Here is a 20837-nt window from a genome sequence, read left to right as displayed (position 1 = left end):
GACGATGGCTATGCTGTGATTTTGGCTGCATGTACAGTGATTTCAGAAATCAGCTTTATTTCCTCTCACGTTCTGAAGCTTTTCTAATAAACACATCAGGGAGAAAGAGATACTGATGATCCTGCTCCAGGACATCAAGATGTTATGACAAATTTTTTTTTTTCTCTCAAAACCGTTTTCTGGAGGAGGGGGGGGAAAAATTGTCGAAAGGGATTTGAAAATTGGCCAAATCCAGTGTCAAAGCTGCTAATTTAGCAACAGTGAGGTGAGCTGAAGCATGATAATCACTGCTCTCAGTGAGAGGGATGTCAAGCATTGAAAAAACAGAATCCCCAAATCTGAAAACTCGATACCTACTCAGCTGAATATTAGGCTTCCTTAACTAATAATTTATGAACACATGTTTGAACGTTTAATACTGACTTACAACACATGCAGAGCTGCACTTAAGCAGCAGATTAGGGGTTTTATTGAATTAGAGGTAAGCTCCTGTGACCAATCATCAATTAGGATTCAGTACAGCTTTGTTTGTGTTAGAACGCCTTGTTTTTATGTCACTTCAATGAGAGCGAAGGGCTAATTCTGCATTGACTCATCAACTGGTTCTTAATCCGAATGCCAATTCTTTGACCGAAATGAGGAAGTGAGATCTGGTGAAGTGAGTTTGCTCTGAGGAATGCTGTGCAGAATGTCTCAGCATCTCTCTCCGGGCCATCCCCTCATTGTATGCATACCTCGACAGGATCAGGACTAATGCGCTGTCTGCATTGTGAGCATAGTGTGGTGGTTGCTGGTCCTCCTTTTTCCTTTTGTGCTGATTTGATGGAAATTAGTTACTGTATGAACTGCTGTCATCAAACCCGCTGCTCCATGACTCACTGATATATTTTGTTAGGGTAGTAGAGATCATCATGTGTCAGGCTGTCATTTGCCTTGCCCTTGTTTTTTGTGGGGGTTTTTTTTGGGGGGGGTGGCAACAGACTTTACTAGGCTACCTCAAGCTGACTCCTTTCGATTTTGAGGATCAGCAGCTCTTCTCTGAGCCCCTCCTGCATGAAAAACTCTTCATGCCAGCTCTAAAGCCTAGTTTATGGTCACTGTTTTTGCCCTTGTGAATGTTGATGCATTGTAAATATGATGTCACATCCACTGGCATTCACTCTGCTTTGGTGTCATTTTCGCTATTGATTGTTGTTAGGCACACAGGTACGCGTACATGGGTGTACGAGTGGGTCAGCCCTCACCACCATTTCAATGTTATATTGGTAAAGGAACTCAGAGACTCTCAGATTACAGAGTGGAAGATGCTGCAACAGCTGGAAAAGATGAGGCAACTATGAAAAAAAACCTCTGATCCCTTTTGATTTCTTCTACTGGATGGATGTGGAGTTAAACCACAGGATGTAATGATGCGTGAAAGTGTCAGCTGGTTGTTTTGCTCAGGTAGTTACTTGTCACAAATAAAGTACTTTATGTACACACATGCACATACTCACCACTGCCACAAATAGAACGTAAATTCATGAACATGTGAAGGTCACTGACTCAAAGTCATTATATCTGACTCCAAAGCCTCCTGAAGCTCATGATTGACATATTCATTTGTCTAAAATCTGTCAGGGAAGAGAGAGACGTGTTTTTTGGCGGGTAAAACAAATATTGAACATGTCATAAATGTTTTTTAGTAAATATATTTTTAAAGGTGCTATTGACATGTGGCAGTGGGTCATGAGCGATGGTGCAGAGGAGTCACGGACTGTATTGTGCATATGATCTGTTTAAGAATGCTTAAACAGATCATACTGGTATTATGGCATGTAAAGTATGCTCTATGCACTAATTATTAGAGGTGGGAATCACCATACATCCCACGATACGATATTATCACAATACTTAACGCACGATATGATATTATTGCGATTTTTTTTTTTTAAATATCTGCGATATTCAGATTCTGTACATAAAGGTTTATCAATATTCATTTTATCTAATATCAAAGCCTCGCACTCAGTCTTTCTCTCATTTCAGTCATTTTTATTGTTGTACTACAGTCTAGCCCAACTTAACTGAATGCAACCATCTGGTACAATTATAGCTATTCTGAACTATGCAATTTATGAAAACTATGCAGCCCATTCAGCAACTGAAGAATTTGAAAGTAAATTAAAACAAAATATAATTTTACATTAAATAAAAAAGTTCTAAACTTAATTAAAATAAAACATGTCTTAAATTAAAATAAGTAAACTCTCATGTTTATTGCTGCCAAAAAAAAGTTAAACACATTTGGACAGTGAAGGAATGTCAGGATTCTTGCTCAGAAAAAGGATCAACATGACATGCTCTGAAGTCAGAGCACTTTTTTTGTAACAAAATATCGATTTCTGCTGTCCCTGTATCGATACATTATTAGCAAACAAAATATCACGATACTACACAGTATCGATTTTTTCCCCCCCACCCCTACTAATTATGCAAAATTTTGTATCAAGGTCATAGGTACATTTGTGAAAGATTTAGCAGGCAGGGTTCACCTGCCTGCTACCACTTATAGTATATCGAGCAACTTTGTTATTTGATTGGTGCATTTCAGGTTATGATGTTTGATGTTTTTTATGCCAATTTCTGTGAAATGTATTTTTGCATTTTTGAATTGTGTTGTTTTTCTCGTATTACACGTTCTCAACTGTTTTGGTCATTTAACCACACGAACACATAAAGAATAAATGTTTGCTTTTATTCATTAGAACTTAACACACCATTTTACTGTATGTACATAATAAATGAGGCAGAAAATGTATTTGTATGAATGTTTAAATGAGACAGGATGGGAATGTAGTGAGGTTTATTGATCAGTGTTTTGATATTGAAAAAGAAGTGAGAGTTTGCAGGATACATGTTTTTATTCTGTATATGATCTTCATTGCAGGTTATTGTTTGCACTGAAATATTCTCAATAATTTTCAGGATCACCAAACCGCTGACGTTTGCCGACTGTGTTGGAGATGAGCTGCCTCTCGGGTGGGAGGAAGTTTATGACCAACAAGTGGGAGTTTACTACATTGACCACATTAACAGTGAGTACATTAACTTGGCTTTTGTCCCCTCAGCATAAAAATTAAGCACAAGTAAATGCAACTTGTATTAAAAAGACTTTATTTGACTATAACTTGGCAGAGTGAAAGCCCACTGAATTTTAATACAGTGTACTTATAGTTTGTAGTTTCACATGTCTTTGTGCAATTATTTGTTGACTCCTGTCTTTGTCGTCCTGTCAGAGACCACCCAGATTGAGAACCCGCGGACTCAATGGCGGCAGGAGCAGGAGCACATGCTGAAGGAGTACCTTGTGGTGGCCCAGGAGGCCCTCAAAGCCAAGAAGGAGATATACCTGGTCAAGCAACAGCGACTGGAGCTGGCTCAGCAGGAAATGATGCTCTTCCATGAGCTCTCTGAGGACAATCGCTCCATCACCAGCAGTAAGACGCACAGATGTCCTTCACTCGTCTGATAGTGTACACCATATTTTGTTTATAATAAGATGCACAAAGGAGATGAACAGAAAGGAATGAAAATGGATGCGAAAAATATGAGCCTGAAGCTCTCATGGGAACCAAACATGACCTTGGCTGACCCAGTTATCTAGTCTGGACATGTATTACTGCTGATATCCCTTTAAAGACTTTTGGGAGGGGTGCAGGTCTATAGAAAATTTTCCAAATCCTCCCTTTTAACTACCTCCACCCAATAAACCCTGACTCCTGCCAGCTGTCACACAAACGGTGTCCAGGGGGCATCTGAGAGATGACACCTTAAAATCATCACGGCTAACTAACTCAAACCTGTCTGCTTTTCCTTTCTGTGTGTCCACAGCGGTCTCTGGCTCCTCCTCAAACGCGAAATACGACCCTGACCAAATCAAAATGGAAATAGCCTGTAGACGAGAGCGGGTAAGTCATTATCGCAGGAGAACAATGGGCTGCAGTGAGGGGCCCTTTTGGGCAGAGAAAGGGGCTGGGGTGTGGCCCCTACAGGATACAGTGGCTCTGGCCTGGGGCCTCAGGAGGATGAGGATGAGATCATGAAGGGGTCAAGCTGAGGTCCCTGATGGGGTTATATAGGACATTTCTCTCTGATCAGTACTATGGGCGAGGGTGTTTCTCCTGCATGAACAACATTTTAACCTGAAGTGTTGAGTAAGGTGTAATTTTGATGTTACTGAAGAAATCTGTCGACAAATCAGAGAAATTGAGTTTCTTTAAAGATTATATTGACAAATTAGGCAACGTCCATAAATAAACATATTTACAGTGATTAAAGACCAGATAACTCAGATTTCCTGGTAATCAATGAAGGTCAATAAAATCTGTGTTAAATATTAGGATTCATTTATGTGACCACCATCATTACAGTAATATCAATGAATCAATGAAATAGTTTTAGACTGATTGGAACCTCTTGTATCCACTTGTAACTCTCTATTAAGAACTTGCAGCACGGTGGTTCGCACGGTAGCCGCACAGCAAGAATGTCCTGAGTTCAATTCCACCATCAGGCCGGGGTCTTTCTGTGTGGAGTTTGCATGTTCTCCCCGTGTTTGCGTGGGTTCCCTCCGGGTACTCCGGCTTCCTCCCACCGTCCAAAGACATGCAGTTAGTGGGGATAGGTTAATTGATTAATCTAAATTATTAATAGGTGTGACTCTGTGCGTGAATGTGAGCACGAATGGTTGTCTGTGTCTCTATATGTTAGCCCTGCGACAGACTGACGACCTGTCCAGGGTGTACCCCGCCTCTCGCCCAATGACAGCTGGGATAGGCTCCAGCGACCCTGGAAAGGATAAGCGGAAGCGATGGATATTTAAAAACTAATATGACCTTAAAAGATACACGTGTTCATTTCCCTCTCCATATTGTTATTATTCTTGGACTCTACAAGCTCAGCTTTACGTGATTTACTGTTTACAGTGATCTTGGTTTATTTTATACTGGGCCTTGGTGCACCTTATCACCCACAGACAGTATAAAAGGTGGATCGAGCTAGTGTCATGTCACTTTTTATCTTTTTTTTTTTTTTTTTGAAGCTTCGATGAGTTTTCTCCATCTCCATCGTAGTTGCCGCAGACCGGATCTGATTGTGAGGGGCGGGGTCTGACCGTGAAAATGCCCATCCATTGGGTAACGACTTGTGATTGATGGGTTTTTAGACATTGAGTTTCCTTTCTATAACACAGATAATCCTCCATCTGGCCATCTGGTCGCCTTCAGAAAGAAGGCAGAAAGCTTCATCCCTGTTTATACTGTCTTTGCCATCAGCTCACACTCTGGAATGAATTGTTTAGCCCCTCCCACTTTTAAAACAGACTTTCTGCTGATTGGTTGTCTTTTAAAAACTGAGGGTTTTAACAGCATACGGGTGTAGCTGTGTGCCTGAGAGGCTCATATTAAAGCTGTTTATTCTCATTGAGCTCGTAGGGAGCCAAGAGTAGAAAAAACTTGTGGAACTGAGAATTTAGAGCGGTCTGAAGACTGAACTGTTTCTTTCACAGAGATTCCTTCTACATAGGCGGACCTCATTTGAAACAGTGGGATGTTCAATGAGCGCATGCTCTGTGGTAACTGTAATAACTCCCCTCTGTTAACATTCCCATTGTCAGCATGTTGGGATACTGACATAAGCATTCATAAGCTCTTCTTTCTAATAGGAGTATGGCATGACCTCATCAAAAGCATCTTAACTGCAGTTTGTGTAGGCTACAGGATAAGCAAAGTCTGACACTGTCCCAGATATGAACAATATTTATTGGAACAGGTTGGCAGCCTTTTTAAAGCAACATCATCTTCCTTGTAAGGATCTGAATATCGTTCTAGGTTTTACTTATGGGATGTAAATGGTATCTGTGTTGTTTATCGATGTGGCCCTCATGAATTTGTGCACACACCGAGGAAGAAACGATTGCGAGGAGAAAAAAGGGCCCTTAAATCAGGAAGATTCTCATTAGGCAGGTGTAAGATCAATGTGTTTGTACTGCATTCAGCTCGCAGCTGTAGCTGTTAGTGCAAGAAAACTTTAGTCAAAGCAGCCACAGCACTAACATTATGCCCAAAATATGTTCAAACAGGTGAATTATTAAAAAGAAAAGACCTTCTGTGCAGTTGAGGTTTAGGGGAAACTATCCATAGTGACCTGTTTGTTATAACAGGCTCTAAACATGTTTATTTCTGCTGTAACCTGGAGTCAGCCTCAAGTGGCCATTAGAAGAGCTGCAGTTTTTTGACTTTGTTGCTTCTGTGTTTAAAAATAATTCAACAAACATCAGATAAATTAGAATAATGCCTCTTTTTAAAAAATCTTGACTCCCTATATATTGTATTACGGGCCTTCTCCTAACCTTTTGTCTCTAAACTTGATAAATTAAAATTCACGTGCCCTCTGTAACTCTGAAACAGTTCCCTTTCCCTATTTCATATTAAAATAATATTTTTAAAAATCTTTAACTGGGTCACACTTCACAGCCACCATATCAATTATAGATTTCTATTTTTCTAAACCCTCTCATGCACAAAACGCCTCTGTGTGTGTGTGTGTGTGTGTGTGCGCGCGCGCGCGTGCGTGCGTGCGGTCCTCTATATAAACATAGCTGAGCATTCCTGTATGTGAATAGTCGTGACTTGGCACTTTTGGCCGGTGTCGGTGGTGAGAGAAGCCCATTGTGTGCCACGCTAACCCGGTGCTCGCTTCTGTCCGCAGCTCTCCCGACTGAAGCAGGAGCTGGCCCAGGTGAAGCAGGAGCTGCAGTATAAGGAAATGGGAGTGGAGACCCTGCAGGAGTGAGTGTTCCTCTGCCTCTGTGTGTCCCAGGCCCACCCTTCCTCCCATGGCCGCCTTTCTCCTTCCTACAACAGTCGGCCTTGTTGCTCCCCACCCAGCGGCCTTTTCCCTTTTTTATTCTTTCTCACACTGTATGTTTGGTCTCATCCTTTAGGTTCCTTTAAAACCTTTTCCCTTTCCTCGCCACACTTTTATGTTGTCTATATTGTTGAACAGAGCTTTCAAATTTAAATATTATAATCTTTTAAAACAGTTTCCACTGCTCACAGTTTAGACACGATTTCGTTTACCTAAGACTGATTCAAATTTCAAAGATTTCAAGCAAAAAGGCCTTTGACTCATTTAAAAAAGAAAAAGAAGATATTTAAGTTAATAGGAATATATTTGTGATTTCAAGTGATTTTTCTCTTTTATTCATTGTACTTTCTTCTAGTTTTTGTTGCTTTTCACACACATTCACATGGCGTCTTCCTGTGCTGGGAACATTTCTAAGCAGCTCCAAATTTCATGTTAGAAATAGAAGCTCCACCTCTGAGAGGAGAAAAAAAGAGAGAATGTTTCAGAAAAGGCAAATGGAGGGAGTTTTTGATGGAAAAGGGGACTCCACCTCAGGAAGAGGATGCACCAGTGGAGTGCAGAGAGCCAAGGCTCAGCCCGGAGAGGAAGTTGTTCCATGGAGAAGGGGGGGTAGAGGTGGAGGGGGTGAAAAGGGGGGGGAGGTGTGGGCTTGAAAGCAGTTTCAAAAACACAGAGATATCTGGCAGCAAATTCCTCTGCACTTCCTGAGTCCTGGCAAAGAGTCCCTTATCTCTTAGATAATACACAACTCAAGTGATTCCCAGAATAGACAGGAGAATACACAGCTTGCAGAAAACGGAGACGCATCCTCTTCTTGAATTTTTTTACGTGCGTGTATACGTGCTCATATGCGTGTTTATGTCTTTGTTAGCCTTTGTGTATGTGTGTGCGCGTCCCTTTGTTCCCTCTGGGTCACCCGGTAGGGCTGAGGCCATGAGGAACCCTACGGCTGTTGTTTTGGGGATTTTTTTTTTTTTTCCTCCAATCTCAGCTGTTGTCAGCGATATAGCTAATTGTTCTCCACGCCATGTCGCATCAGATAAAGCAAACCAGCAGTTTCTGGTGTAGAGCCCTCCTGCTCCTTAATCTTCATTGCTCGACTTAAAGAATTCAGGAGTTGGACTTAGGAGTTTTAATCTTTTGGACAGTTTGCCATACAGACGTCTCATCTGTTCTCCATCTTATCTTGATGAATTTCTCTGAATTTTTGGATGCTTCACATGCTTCCTCTGACCTGTTTCTGTAGCCAACATCGCAATCAGCAGCTCTAAGAATTGAACTAAAATAAATGTAAGCATATATGATGCTGTACGGCACGGGGGAGGTGGGGCGGTTCAATACAGCCAAGCACAGAAGGGTGGGCAGTGTCCTGTTTTCTGCTAAACACATAAACCTATAAACTCCTCGGCCCTGCAAATGGGCCGGGGGGAACAAAGCAGGGCTTGTTTTGGGAGGAAGAGGCAGGGTCGGGTGGATGAACAGTACCTGCTGTTGAAGGAGAGTGAAGGAAGCGGGTTGTGGCGAGAGGGGAGGCCACGTGCCAGGTCCACTAACGGAGGAGGCACGGTCCTGTGCTCTTCCAGCTCCCCACCAACCAACCACCTACCTAACCACACACACACAGACTAGGGATACAAAATTTACTCTGCAAGCATGATGAAATGCGCAGATAGGTCATATTTGGTGTACTGCGATTTGTTTTTGTTTATTTTTTAATGTCATGATCTGTAGGATAAACCCACGCAGAGATTTCACCTGCTAAATCAGGGAGAGCCCAAACAATCCCTGATTGTTGAAAGTAAACGAACGGAGCCTTTATACCAGTCTGTCACATGCAGTTTCAGTATTTCTGAACTAACCACAGTCTAAAGAAACACTTGACTCATTCATGAATACAATACAGTAAGACTTCAGATGTTCATCAGATTATTTTGTGACTTTACTCACCACTGACAAGTTTTCCCAATACAAAGCACCGTATCTTGTTGTGCAAGTGAATGAGAGATTCATTCCTAATTTTAAACTACTTTAGATACAAATAAGAAAGTAAAGGTAGGTAAGAGTCAGATTGGTGATAAATAACAGTTCAGTAGAGCCGATTAGCTCTCATTCTTAATCCTTGTGCTTCTTTTGGTAATTACTCTTATTACTTTTAGTGTCCGAAATTAAATCCATTTCAGTTTTATCCTGTCTTAAAGTCAAAGATGAACAAAGATGCTTGAAATCATTAACATAAGTTTAAACTTTTAGTTCTGATATCGACCTCTATGGAAGCCCAAAAATGACAGAAGACTCATGAATGATTATCAGAAAAAAATAATATATTTGTTTAAAAATCTTTTTATATTATTAACTAATAATGTTCAGTTTGCGGGCTTCATATATCCATCTCAACCTCACTTAGAAAATCACCGACATACATGATGCTGATATACCTTTAGTTTAGTTCATTAGGACCCATGCTAGCTACAGCCGTGCAGCAACTTTTCTCCCTGGAGGTCATAAAGGGAAACTTTACATTGTTACAGTGCAGCAAAGCTACTTAGAGACGTAGCAAATTAAAAAAGCTGTAACTCCAAAAACACACACGAGAACACAAGCTTGTTAAAACCGTCGGACCATAAAAAAAACTGGTTTGTCTTGTGTTGTCTTCATAGCTCAGTTCATTAGTTGGATTGAATTTGATTTTCAGCAGATGTCTTTTCAAACATCTTTGGTTTTAAGCTTTTTAAGAACATAGGAAAAATACTGAAACCATGAAGGTTTGCCCTCTGGGACCAGGGCTTTCAGAGTGTGGCCTGTGGGTTAAAGACTGCCCTTATTAACATTTTATGGGGCGTCCATGAGTGCTGACTGCACTACTATACATTTAATTAATTCACAGTTCATGTCATACTGTGATAAAGAAACAAAACACAAGAACAAGGTGGCATTTCTCTTCACATTTAACTATTCTAGTGTTACCATCACAGCAGGCTTCCCTTCATCCACCAGCTTTCTACTGCTTATCTGGGCCCTGTGCTCAGACCTCTCTCCCACCATCTCCTGCAGCTCTTTCATGGGGATATTGAGTCATTCCCAAGCCAGGAGAGGCATATAAACCCTCCAGCATGCAGTGAGTCTGCCACAGGCCCTCTTCCTGGTAAGTCCAGGAACGCCTCACATCAAATGTGCTGGGAAACCACCTCCTCCTGCTTTCAGTTTGGAGGAGTAGTGGTTCTACTCCTGAACCCTGTCTCTAATGGACATCCCAGCTGCCCTTCAGAGGAAGCTGATTTCTGCCCTTTGGTTCTTTTTTTTTTTTTTGGTCACTACCCAGAGCTCATGGCCATAGGTGAGGGTGGGAACGTAGATCGACCAGTAATTCTGAACAGCTTCCCTTTCACGCTTCGCTGGCTCTTCCTTATAAAAATCAGAGGAGTGTACACATCACTGCTGATGCCACACAAAGCCATCCCCATTCTCCTGTCCTTCATAAACAAGGCCCTAAAAGCCCTCCCATCACAGGGAATTAGTCACATGGGCCTTCAGTTACCCTGATAGTTACCTTTACTTTCAATGAATGTAACAGCCACTTTAAAGTAAAAAAACAAAACCCCAAACGAACTACAAAACAACAACAAAAAAAATCAAAATAAACCACATTACATGCTACTGGGTCATAATGTTTCGAGAGCCCTTGCTGTACATCAGAGCTTCATTATACTTTGCAAAAGCCAAGAGTGTCTTAGCAGATATAAAATGTGTATTTTTTTTACCTTCCAGGATTGACAGAAAGATGTCCTCCAGTCAGACAAACTACAAGCTGGACGAGGCTCAAGCCATCTTCAACGAACTGCGTAGCATCAAGAAGGCCATCAGCACAGGCGAGAAGGAGAGGCAGGACCTCATCCAGGTGTCTCTTTTTTCCCCTTCTTCTTTAAAGATCATGTTGACTTGCTAGCTTCAGAAGTTCTCAGTTTGTTTTTTTTTGTTGTTGACATGTTCGATACTGACCTCTAGTGTCTGTCAGCCTCTGCTACTTCGCCTCATTGTCTATTATTAAAGCACATTTCCAGACATCTGAATCACCCACCAAGTTTCAGGTTTTGTCAGCAAACCAAAATATACGACGCAGCAATAATTTATGAATAATCGAGCGGTAACAGGATGATAATGATGACCACATTTGCAGATGCATTTCCTGGCAGCATCACGATCTATTTTTGAGCACGCAGTGGAGGCAGATGACACTTTTTGACACATTTTTTTCTTTATCAAAAGAAAAATTCACACGAGGCATTTAAGAAAAAGCAAACGATCAAACGTTTATCATACAAACACGTTAAAGCACCTACTCACATAAACTAAAACAGAGGCATTTAATTTGGCTAAAAACTCCCTGTAATAATTCAGTAAAAACAAACTCTGCATGATTCACAATAAACAATTACACTGATAACTGAGAAAGTAAAAAACGGTCTCCAGACCTTTTCAGACTCGTCTTCTTTGGCCTTCAGTATTTATGTTATTCTTTCTACTAGAAGGTTTGATGTTAACTTTTATTTTATTTTTATTTTTTACCACTCTGGCTGTGGGGGCATTTTCCAAGCTATCTTTAAGTGACCGTAACTGGTGACCACCAAAGAAATTTGAACCTTTTTTCTTCTTCTTCTTTCGACTGCTTCTTTTAGGGATCACAACTGCAGGTCATCTGAATCCATCTCACCTTATTCCTAACATCCTCTTCTGTCACACCAACCCTCTGCATGTACCTCCTTCACTATCTTCATGAAATTTCTGAGGTCTTCCTCTTTTCTCGCTGTCTGACAGCTCCATATTAAACATCCTTTGTCCAATATGTCCACTGTCTGAACTGTCTCAGCCTCTCTTACTTTCTCTCCAGTCTACTCAACCTAATCTGTCCTTTATTATAATGATTTCTTATCCTGTCCATTCTTGTCATTCCCAATGAAAGCTTTAATATCTTCAACTCCTCTAGATGCGCTTCCTGTCTTTTCGACAGTGCCGCTGTCCATAAACCGTACATCATAGCAGGTCTCGCTAACATCTTGCAGTGAAAATCAATAGAAGCAAGACGGAGTACACGTGTGTGAATAAGAAAGAAGCAGGCCGTTGTTCCCAAAGAACAAAAACTACTCTTGACTGTTTATTAAAATGAAGTCATATCTCTAACATATCCCGGTATAAGTTAGATTATTTTGAACTCTGAATCATCCGAAGGTTTGAATTATTTAAGAGTATAAATATGGAGTTGGAAATGAACATAACGTGTCCTCTTTCTCACAGAGCCTGGCTAAGCTGACTGTTAACTTCCAAAGCAGCTTGTCGGTGAGCGATTCGGCCAGCGAGATGGCGAACAGCACTGGGACCGTGGGTGACAATCTGCAGCAGTACTGTGACACTGGCTGTCAGACTGACATCATGGGGGAGGTAGGAGACGCCGCTACACCTCCCTGTCTCACCCTAAATTAATAGTCAGCATCCCAGATGATGAGTGTATTACTTTATTTAACTCCCTGCATAAATTTGAAATGACTAAAGCCAAATAATCTGATCGTATCGTGTAATCTGGTCCATTGCCTTATTTCTCTTCAGTATGTTTCCCAAGACTCCTCATATTTGGTGGACAAAGTGAAACTGAACTGGCAGTACGAGGAAGCCAAGAAAAAGTAAGTGTGCCTGGCTGTTTGTTATTCGTACTACTATGACACACCAGCAGTGGGAGGATGTGTTATGAATAGTATTTGCGCCCGGTGGACGTGGCTGCTGAGCGATGTCTGGCCGGCAGAATGAGCTGGGTGGTCACATTCTTGCCTGGCCACGCTGCTGCTGCTGACTGTGTGCTGCCTTTGTGCACACAGCCAAAGGGAGAGGACTGCCCACCGCCAGCCTCCATGTCAAACCCTGTTTCTCCGCAGGGTGATTTAATATAGACACTGTTTGGCTAAATATATCCCAGCTCACCCTATAGCATAGACCAACTTATATGTTGGCAAAATCAACACTGGATAAAGCATGGAATTCCTTTACATTAAAAAAAAAAGGGTGCTTACGAATTCAGCACAGGTTCGTCCAGTAATTTGGGCTGTAAATGTGACTCGGGCCACTTCGGTTAAATCTATGTGTTAGTTTGGTCACCATATCAGGATCTCTCAAAAAAATCAAGGGAACATCTCTCACTAATTCACTGAGGACAAATGTGATGATGTGACAGCAGTCAGTGGAAATTCTCAACTGTTTGAAGGCTGGATTCAAAATCATATCAAAGATTAAAGTGAGACATTGAAATCAGAAGCTAATCCAGCTGATGTCGTCATGTGTCCCAGTACTGCGTACCAACCCTACGTGCCTATATGCACTGACACTCTTACGAGGAAGCTCATTTAGGTCATTTGTATCTGTGATGCTGTTCTGGCGGATTGCGCAGCTCATGGCCATAGGAGAGGGTCGTTAAACGAGTAAATCGGTTTTGCTTTCACACTCAGGTCATGCCTTATCCAAACTATGTGTCATTATTATAAGAAAATTAAATTACAGTGGAAATTATATGACCCAGTTCACAAAAATGACAGACGGTGAGAAAATCTAGAACAAACTTCTGATGTTTGTGTTGTCTAATGATTCCTGGTCAGACTGTCTTCCAGCTATAAAGAGGTTACAGCAGCAACATCCTCAGTTATTACTTTGGCTCGATACACATAAAAAAAAAATAAAAAAAAAAGATTCATGTTGCTGTTGTGACCCAGCAGCTGTAGTGCCAACCATGACATCAGGAGGGGAAGAGAGGCAGGGAGGGGGGAGACCTGTGGAAACTTGCATGCTCTGTCACTGAGTCACTCTGTCTGAAATCCATCTCACATAAACACAGTTATTTCATCCAAGCTGAGAAATCACTCTGTGAGAACCGAATTAACTCTGAGCAAACATCTGGATCGTATACACCTGTAAGAGCACTCGCTGATGCAGCAGGTAGCTCGGGCAGAAATTACAGACACTGAATGCTGTCATTATAAATCACAGCATGAAGCGTCAGCAGGGCTCAAGTGTGCAGTCTTAAGTGGAGCCGATTGTACGTGTGTTGCTATAAACACTTGTGCAGAGTAAACAGAAGCTGTACATAATGCTGCAGGTAGCATTTATTCAGCAGCCGCTCATAAAAATCTTAATATGGGGCCACAGAGGTTGTGAATGTGAGTGTATGTAAACTTTAAACCACAACTATTATCATGAAGTTCTGAGTCTGAAAGACTGATTTTTTTTATTTTTATTTTTTTATTAATCATGGTATGTGAATTTTAAAGTGGACGTGAAATTTACGATGTAAAAATGTAAAGGGTTTATACAGCATGTGTAATCTTTCCCGCTCCTCTCTCAGGGTGCAGAGCATACAGCACCAGCTAGCACAGCTGGACAGTGAGAGCTGGTCGGGGCGGGCCGAGGCAGACCGCGACCGGGACTTCTTGCAACTCCTGCGCGAGAAGGAGGCCCTCCTGCAGGAGATCATTCATGTCAGCAAGCAGCAGCACCTGCCGGAGAAGCTGCTGGAGCTGGAGGAGGAGCGCTCCAGGCTGGAGGAGGAGGTGCAGAGGGCACAGAGCTCCCAAAGCCAGGGAGCCAATCAGAGGTGAGAATGATGACAGCGTGCTCTCTGACAGGCAAATTTAAGATGCATAAACAAATAATACAGTAAGAGTGATAATTTACAGTGAGGTGCACTTTAACGTTATTTAATAAATATCAGGTTAATAAGTAACAGTTATCACCAGAACACACCAATAGCACCATATTGGATATATAATAATAAAGACACCTGAAGACTCATTCCACATCCAAACAGATGCCAAATGAAGCCAAAGGTTATTTTGTGTCATAAATGAAGATAATCTCAAGGTGAATGGTCTCACCATAACAGTAGTCAAGCGATCGAGTAAACAAAAATGTGTATCACAGTTCAAATTACAACTCTTTATACAAACATTTTCATATTTATGGAATAAGCAAGAAAGACATAAAAACAACAAAACAAGAGAAGCCACAGAGAAACAAATGGAAAGAAGTTTATAGCAAGAAAATATAAAGTCATATAGATGGAAATGCTGAGATGTCATGTGGTCCTCTCGAGTAATGGAGCCTGTGAAGTGCCGCCAGTTTGTTTTTTTTTTTTTTGTTTTGTTTTTTTTGTTTTTTAAATCAGCTTGCTTTACCTAACACGTCATATTGTTCTACATCCATTAAAGGTACTTGGAACAATAATTTGTTGACACTGTATGAACTGAGAGTGGTACACATTGTGTTTAAATGTTAACAGGGCATCAGTATTTCCAATCTTTTTACACACATTTGGAAATTATTATCTTCTCTGCCCCATCATCGCCTCCACTGCCTGCATCATAGCTGTCATATGTCTGTGAACTTAGCAGCCTGTGGGGTTTCTTTTTGTATCAAGGGGATGCACATATACTCACATACTAAAATGAAAAGCTGTAAATCCATCATCATAAATCGCAGTGAGCTGTTGGACTTTGTGTCCATTTCCATACTACATACTAACTGTCAGCAGGTTTCCGTATGTGGTTTGTTCACACTGGAAAAATGACAAAACCAAAGAAAACTCAAAACAGTTTCCATGCAGAAACAATTTGTTACTGATATTTTTATTTATTGCCCGCTTTGTTTCAGCTTTTTATCGCACACTTTTGAAACATTTACTAAAACCTTTTAGAATGGGTTGGAAGTGTGTATAAAAATGAGCTGATCAGGGGAAGGATGCCTCAAATAACTCTCCTTACATGAAACCATAACATAGTGTATCTCGTTCACTATCAGATTAGGTTTGCAGCTGTGTTCTTCTAGAGGGAATATACCAGTGCCCTCGTAGCCCAGTTTATCCTGCAAGATTAAAACGCAGTGAGCTGTTACACAAGCCTGCCGGCTGATATGTGGTGCCATACATTGAACTCTGGATTTCTTATACATCGAAGTGAATCTCCCAACAGGATCCTGCAGCAGGAGAAGAGGAATGTTCTGCTGAGACAGCTGGAGGAGGCAACACGCATCACCACCTACCTTCACTCCCAGCTGAAAAGGTGCAGCACACACTCCTAAAGTTCCTCAGTCATTGTCTGTGTCTGCTCTCTCATGAGTCACATGTTCTGTAGTTTTGCCACCACTGGGAGTTTTAAATGAAAGTGAAATTGTAATCAAAATAAAACAGAAGTGCAGACAGCTTTAAATAACTATAATAAAGTTTTCATTTACTGAATTCATAAAAGGCATTATTTAGATTTCTACCCATTTCTCTCCTGCTCCTTTCTCTTGTCTGCCTCCAGCCTGTCGGCCAGTTCTCTGACCGTGTCGTCCAGCAGCAGCCGCGGCTCTTTAGCCTCCAGCCGGGGTTCCCTGGCGTCCAGCCGAGGCTCCCTCAGCTCCATCAGTTTCAGTGACATCTACGGTCTCCCCCAATATGAGCGCCACGAGGGCGCTGGAGAGCCCCTTGAGCCTCACCTCCGTTACCTGCTTCCCCCAGAGACCGTCTCAAGCGGCTCCTCCATGTTTACCCCCGACCCTCTGACCCAGAGCAAAACCAAACGCTCCCACGACACCCCGCAGTCCCTGGCTTCGCTGTCCTCCCGCTCCTCGCTCTCCTCCCTGTCACCGCCCAGCTCGCCAATGGACACGCCCTACCACTCTGCCCCTCAGGACTGTCCCCTCACCCAGATGACGGAGGAATACATGGAGCAGGCGGGCCGCGGTATTTTAGAGGGGCTGCGGGCGCAGTCACAAACCCTATCACACACCTCCATGATAAGCAGTGAGGAAACGGTCAGCCCGGCCGCTGTGCATCAACTGGATAACAAGATTCACAGAGACAGTGGGGCTCAGGCGGCTTTCACCTCCACAGGTAAGCGAAGAAACTCTGTATAAACCTAACTCGGAGTTCACAAAAAAAATGTTATATTAATGGGTCAAAATGATTAAAACGGACACTGTGCTGTTTTCTGTTTTGCTGTTATTATCTTGTTTTGCCTTTCAGCACATTTCCTTATCGTCACTGTAGACATTCAATAAAGTCAAAATTCACTCTCTGCCAAGATATTTAGCTACTTAATTTGATTTAATTATAATAAATGTTCACAGAAACCCCAAAGAAGTTGAGTTTGTGGGTAATTATCATGATCTCAATAAAAGAATAAAGGCAAAAGAGCAGAAATTCTAAATGACACAATGTCTAATCAGTAAAAGACAGCAAGAGACAACAGCTCACTCATTCTGTGAGCTGCTTTTCCTGAGGCAGGCTGTCTTCCTGAGACTCTAAAGATATGATTTTACCTAAAATGCTAAAGCCTACCTGCTAATGCATTGAATTGACTCCAAATCTTTGTAGGAGTTACTCTGAGGGGAAACAGTGCCAACAGAAGTGGCAGGAGAGCCAGGAGAGTCTCTGCAGGTGTTTCTGAGGATGCTCTGGCCACCGACAGCGGGGTGTTTGAGGCCTGGGGCAGAAGGTGAGTAGAGGTCCATTCTCACAGTATTAAAGCTAAACTTTAACACCTCCTAGTGGAGAAGGAGAGTACTACACCCGAAATAAGAACACGTTCAGAATTTGTGACTGTGGTGTTTGCATGGCATTGCATTTCATTATAAATTCAGGTAGTTATAATCCTGTCCATAGAGGCTTGACTACCTTTAGTAGACTAAACAAAAAGCTTGTGTCCAGTAAAGTGGGAAAACTCTTTGCTCATTCACCATTTTTCCATTCGTCCAACAGGGCGGAGGAGTTTGATGAGATGTCATACATGAAAGAGCTGACGTCTGCGAGCGAGCCCACCCAGATCCAACTGGGACTGCTGTGAGTAAACAAGTTGGTGCAGACAGTGCGTGGGTGGCAAAGCTCGTTCCTCGTTAATATCTCTGGATGAACTGTATTCTCTCTTCACAGGTGGGAGTCCAGTTCTCAGTCTCTGCGACTGCATCTGTTACAAGTCAAAAATTTAAATAGGTCAATTGTGAGAGACGGCTATAAAGTGTGAGTACTTTCAGCTCTGAAAATGAAAGAAATACTTGTGGAAGAGTTAAAGTGGCAGAAGGAGATGACTCTATATTAATCAGATGGTTAGTTTACGGGATGCACAGGGAAACTGCTGCTACTCCAGTTTAGGTTAAAAAGAACAGACTTGATGGATTTCTAGTTTAAAAGTCAACTTTTTAAAAAATTTATGCAGTTTTTTTTTTTTAATCATTAATTTGTTTAGCTAAATTTCCCATATCTTTTCTAACTCGTATTGAGACTGTCAGGCCACTGAGATGATAGGCCTGGTGCACAGGCTGGTGCATTGGCTCACTATCCTGTTTTTATTACATGGAATAAGAATAAAATATCAACAGCAAAACAACACTGCACGAGCTGTATTCAGCCATAAACATTACAGTTAAAAGGATGTCCGAGTACTTCGTTAGACTTTCCTTGATCTTTGCACTTTGCGTTTAAAGGCACCCACTTATCTCCAGTTTGCCTCCTGCAGTTGTTCGTGGAATATCAGGGGAAGAAATTTCACAAACTGATATGTTTCATCCTATTACAGAGGAATTTATTGAGCTCTTTAGAACAGCCCATTTTTAAAATAGTTGTAAAGGCAGACTCAATGACAAAGGGAGTAGAAACTTCCTTCTTCCTATAGTGTTCCTTTTACTTGAGCCAACACTCTGAATCTTTTCTGTCTCAGCACTCTGAGGACACTCATTCGCATTAAGTAGAAGTCTGAGTATTGTTCTTTTCATGCGTTGTTCTTCAGGTATGTGAAGGTGCACCTGATTTCACTGGACGGCAGCAGGGCCTGTGCGTTTTACTGTTGTACAGCATTGGAGCCACAATCCCAGATGACTTTCAACGAAGGCTTCCGCATTCCTGTCCCAGCAAACGCCCTGGCGGTGTGCGTTCTGCAGCTGTCTGTCTGCTCACTGGGACCTCAGGCTCAGGAAGAGCTGCTGGTGGGTCTGAAGGGCTCAGCTACCATAACCCCACTGCTGGTGGAGACTGGGGTTACAGCTGTTCAGATTAAAATGTCCTGTGTTTGCCTGCAGGGTAAAGCCCAGGTGAGCCTGGCAGATTGTGAGGGGAGCCCAGAGATGGTTTACCACTGGCTGCGAGTGCAGATGTTGAATGGGACAGAGTCACAAAGGCCTGAACAGAGGAACGTCATCCAACGCAGACACCAGGATGGCCAGGTTGACGAACAAAGGCCCGGAGCCATGGTAAACATATTTTATTTAGTCGATAACAGCAGTGTCAGGAAGCAGCTGGACGGTGCTGCTCAGGTAAAAATCAGTTAAAAACAAAGACTTTGGCTGTGTGACTGCGTCTGGAGGACCTGGTCAGGGAGAATTCAGACCAAATAGTCATTTTGCCCAAAACATTAAGGTGTCAAATCGCGTATATAAACCAGATTGACATTACAGTTGCTACATCCACAATAAAGCCGCAGCCTGTGGTTCCAAGAGCTGAGCCTGAGTAAACTAATTTTGTTCACTGGATCCTTGAAGTTGTAATCCTGCTAATTCTTTTGGATAAATTCACATTCCCATTGTTGAATAGCAGCTTGTAGCCAACGGCCTGCAGGCGTGTAGCTTGTTCAAGTGCATAATTGACAAGAATGTGTGTCAGAAGCCAAGTCAGCCTGCATGCGCCAGCCTCAGCAGTCAGAGGGAGGGGAGTGATGAAAGACTGAAGATCTTTTTTGAGGGATTAAAATGTGATGTTACAGGACACTGCATGCAATCTGCTGTCACGCAACACCCCCACCCACCTGGAGGAGCGGGAGAAGAAGGACGAGCCTGGGGAGGCAGCGTCGGAAAGGTGACATTATCCTCCTCTTAGGCTAGATTTTGCTTTGACAAATAAATACATCGTTTTGGCCCCTGTCATGTTTGTACCTTTATGGGGATGGTGCATTTTTCAGGAGTTGGCAGGCGGAGTCAGTGGACAGCGGCTGCAGCAACAGCATTGCATTCGCCGCTCCCTGCTCAGAGGGCCTGTGTGCAGAGGGAATCTGCATCACCACCGGAGGACGCTGTGACCAGACAGTCTGCAAACCCTCAACAATCAAGGTACGAGGTGACGCTTTGGTAGTGAGGAGATTCTTATTGGGGGGGGAAAATCTGGCATTAAAAGTTCTGTTCATACATTTTTTTGTAGGTAGAAAAGGCGACCATGACAGAAGGCATGTTCCCGGAGCCGGTGCGAGTCCGACCTAAAGAGCGGGGAGGCCGCTGGGGTCACGCCTCGCCGTTCATGCGTGGTAGCACCATCGTTCGCTCCCAGACCTTCTCACCGGGCGCTCGGAATCAGTACGTGTGCAGGGTGAGTATTTTATTTTATTATAAAAGTGACAGCATATAGATACGAATATAAGATGTGTAGTGTAATTCTCATCTTTCTTTCCTGTCATGCTGTATATCCATCTGGATGAAAAGGCCGTGCACGATTAATGTGCAGACAATGTGCAGGAAAGCGCCCCCTCATTTTAAGTATTTAAAATGTTCAAACGAGCTCATTCTTGAATGTAATTAACTGTTTTACAGCAAGTTAAACAGACAACATTCAACCTTGTCAACCATAATTATGACTTTCTGCCACCCGCCCGCGCCCCGCCCACCTCCAGGAACATTTATACAGTATTGTTTGGTTTGAGTTGCCCATCAGCTGTGGAGGTGTCTCCTTTATCTTAATATATATAGCTCAAAAACATCATCTGACAGCTGTGTCTCTTTCCAGAAATCATGACCTAGTTACTAAAATACCCAAATAAAATCCACAAACGCTGTTGTGAGCAGTTTCATGTCGGAACTAATTTCTCTCTACTGTCTACATTTGCCAACCAAAAGAAGTGCACAGCTAGTTTCTGCTCAGCTGTGAGGGGACGACTTTA

At 42.4% G+C, this 20837-nt stretch overlaps 1 protein-coding gene across 1 annotated transcript in view; it reads left to right on the top strand.

Annotated features, from left to right (window-relative positions):
* The window catches only part of wwc3 (WWC family member 3), a 42370-nt gene that overhangs the window by 16363 nt on the left and 5170 nt on the right, over window positions 1-20837 (top strand). Inside the window, exons 2-19 of the mRNA XM_005922981.3 lie at window positions 2968-3077; window positions 3279-3479; window positions 3874-3950; window positions 6751-6830; window positions 10675-10804; window positions 12199-12342; window positions 12508-12581; window positions 14288-14536; window positions 15909-15998; window positions 16242-16813; window positions 17297-17417; window positions 17681-17761; window positions 17852-17938; window positions 18705-18900; window positions 18994-19164; window positions 19674-19765; window positions 19869-20016; window positions 20105-20269. Coding sequence (XP_005923043.1) covers window positions 2968-3077; window positions 3279-3479; window positions 3874-3950; window positions 6751-6830; window positions 10675-10804; window positions 12199-12342; window positions 12508-12581; window positions 14288-14536; window positions 15909-15998; window positions 16242-16813; window positions 17297-17417; window positions 17681-17761; window positions 17852-17938; window positions 18705-18900; window positions 18994-19164; window positions 19674-19765; window positions 19869-20016; window positions 20105-20269 — 2788 coding nt within the window. The remainder of the gene's footprint in view (window positions 1-2967; window positions 3078-3278; window positions 3480-3873; window positions 3951-6750; window positions 6831-10674; window positions 10805-12198; window positions 12343-12507; window positions 12582-14287; window positions 14537-15908; window positions 15999-16241; window positions 16814-17296; window positions 17418-17680; window positions 17762-17851; window positions 17939-18704; window positions 18901-18993; window positions 19165-19673; window positions 19766-19868; window positions 20017-20104; window positions 20270-20837) is intronic.

This window comes from Haplochromis burtoni, unplaced genomic scaffold (genome assembly GCF_018398535.1).
Source record: "Haplochromis burtoni strain Fernald_Lab_line unplaced genomic scaffold, NCSU_Asbu1 Contig_61, whole genome shotgun sequence".
NCBI classification, from domain to species: Eukaryota; Metazoa; Chordata; class Actinopteri; order Cichliformes; family Cichlidae; genus Haplochromis; species Haplochromis burtoni.
This window is presented reverse-complemented; position numbering and strand designations above follow the sequence as displayed.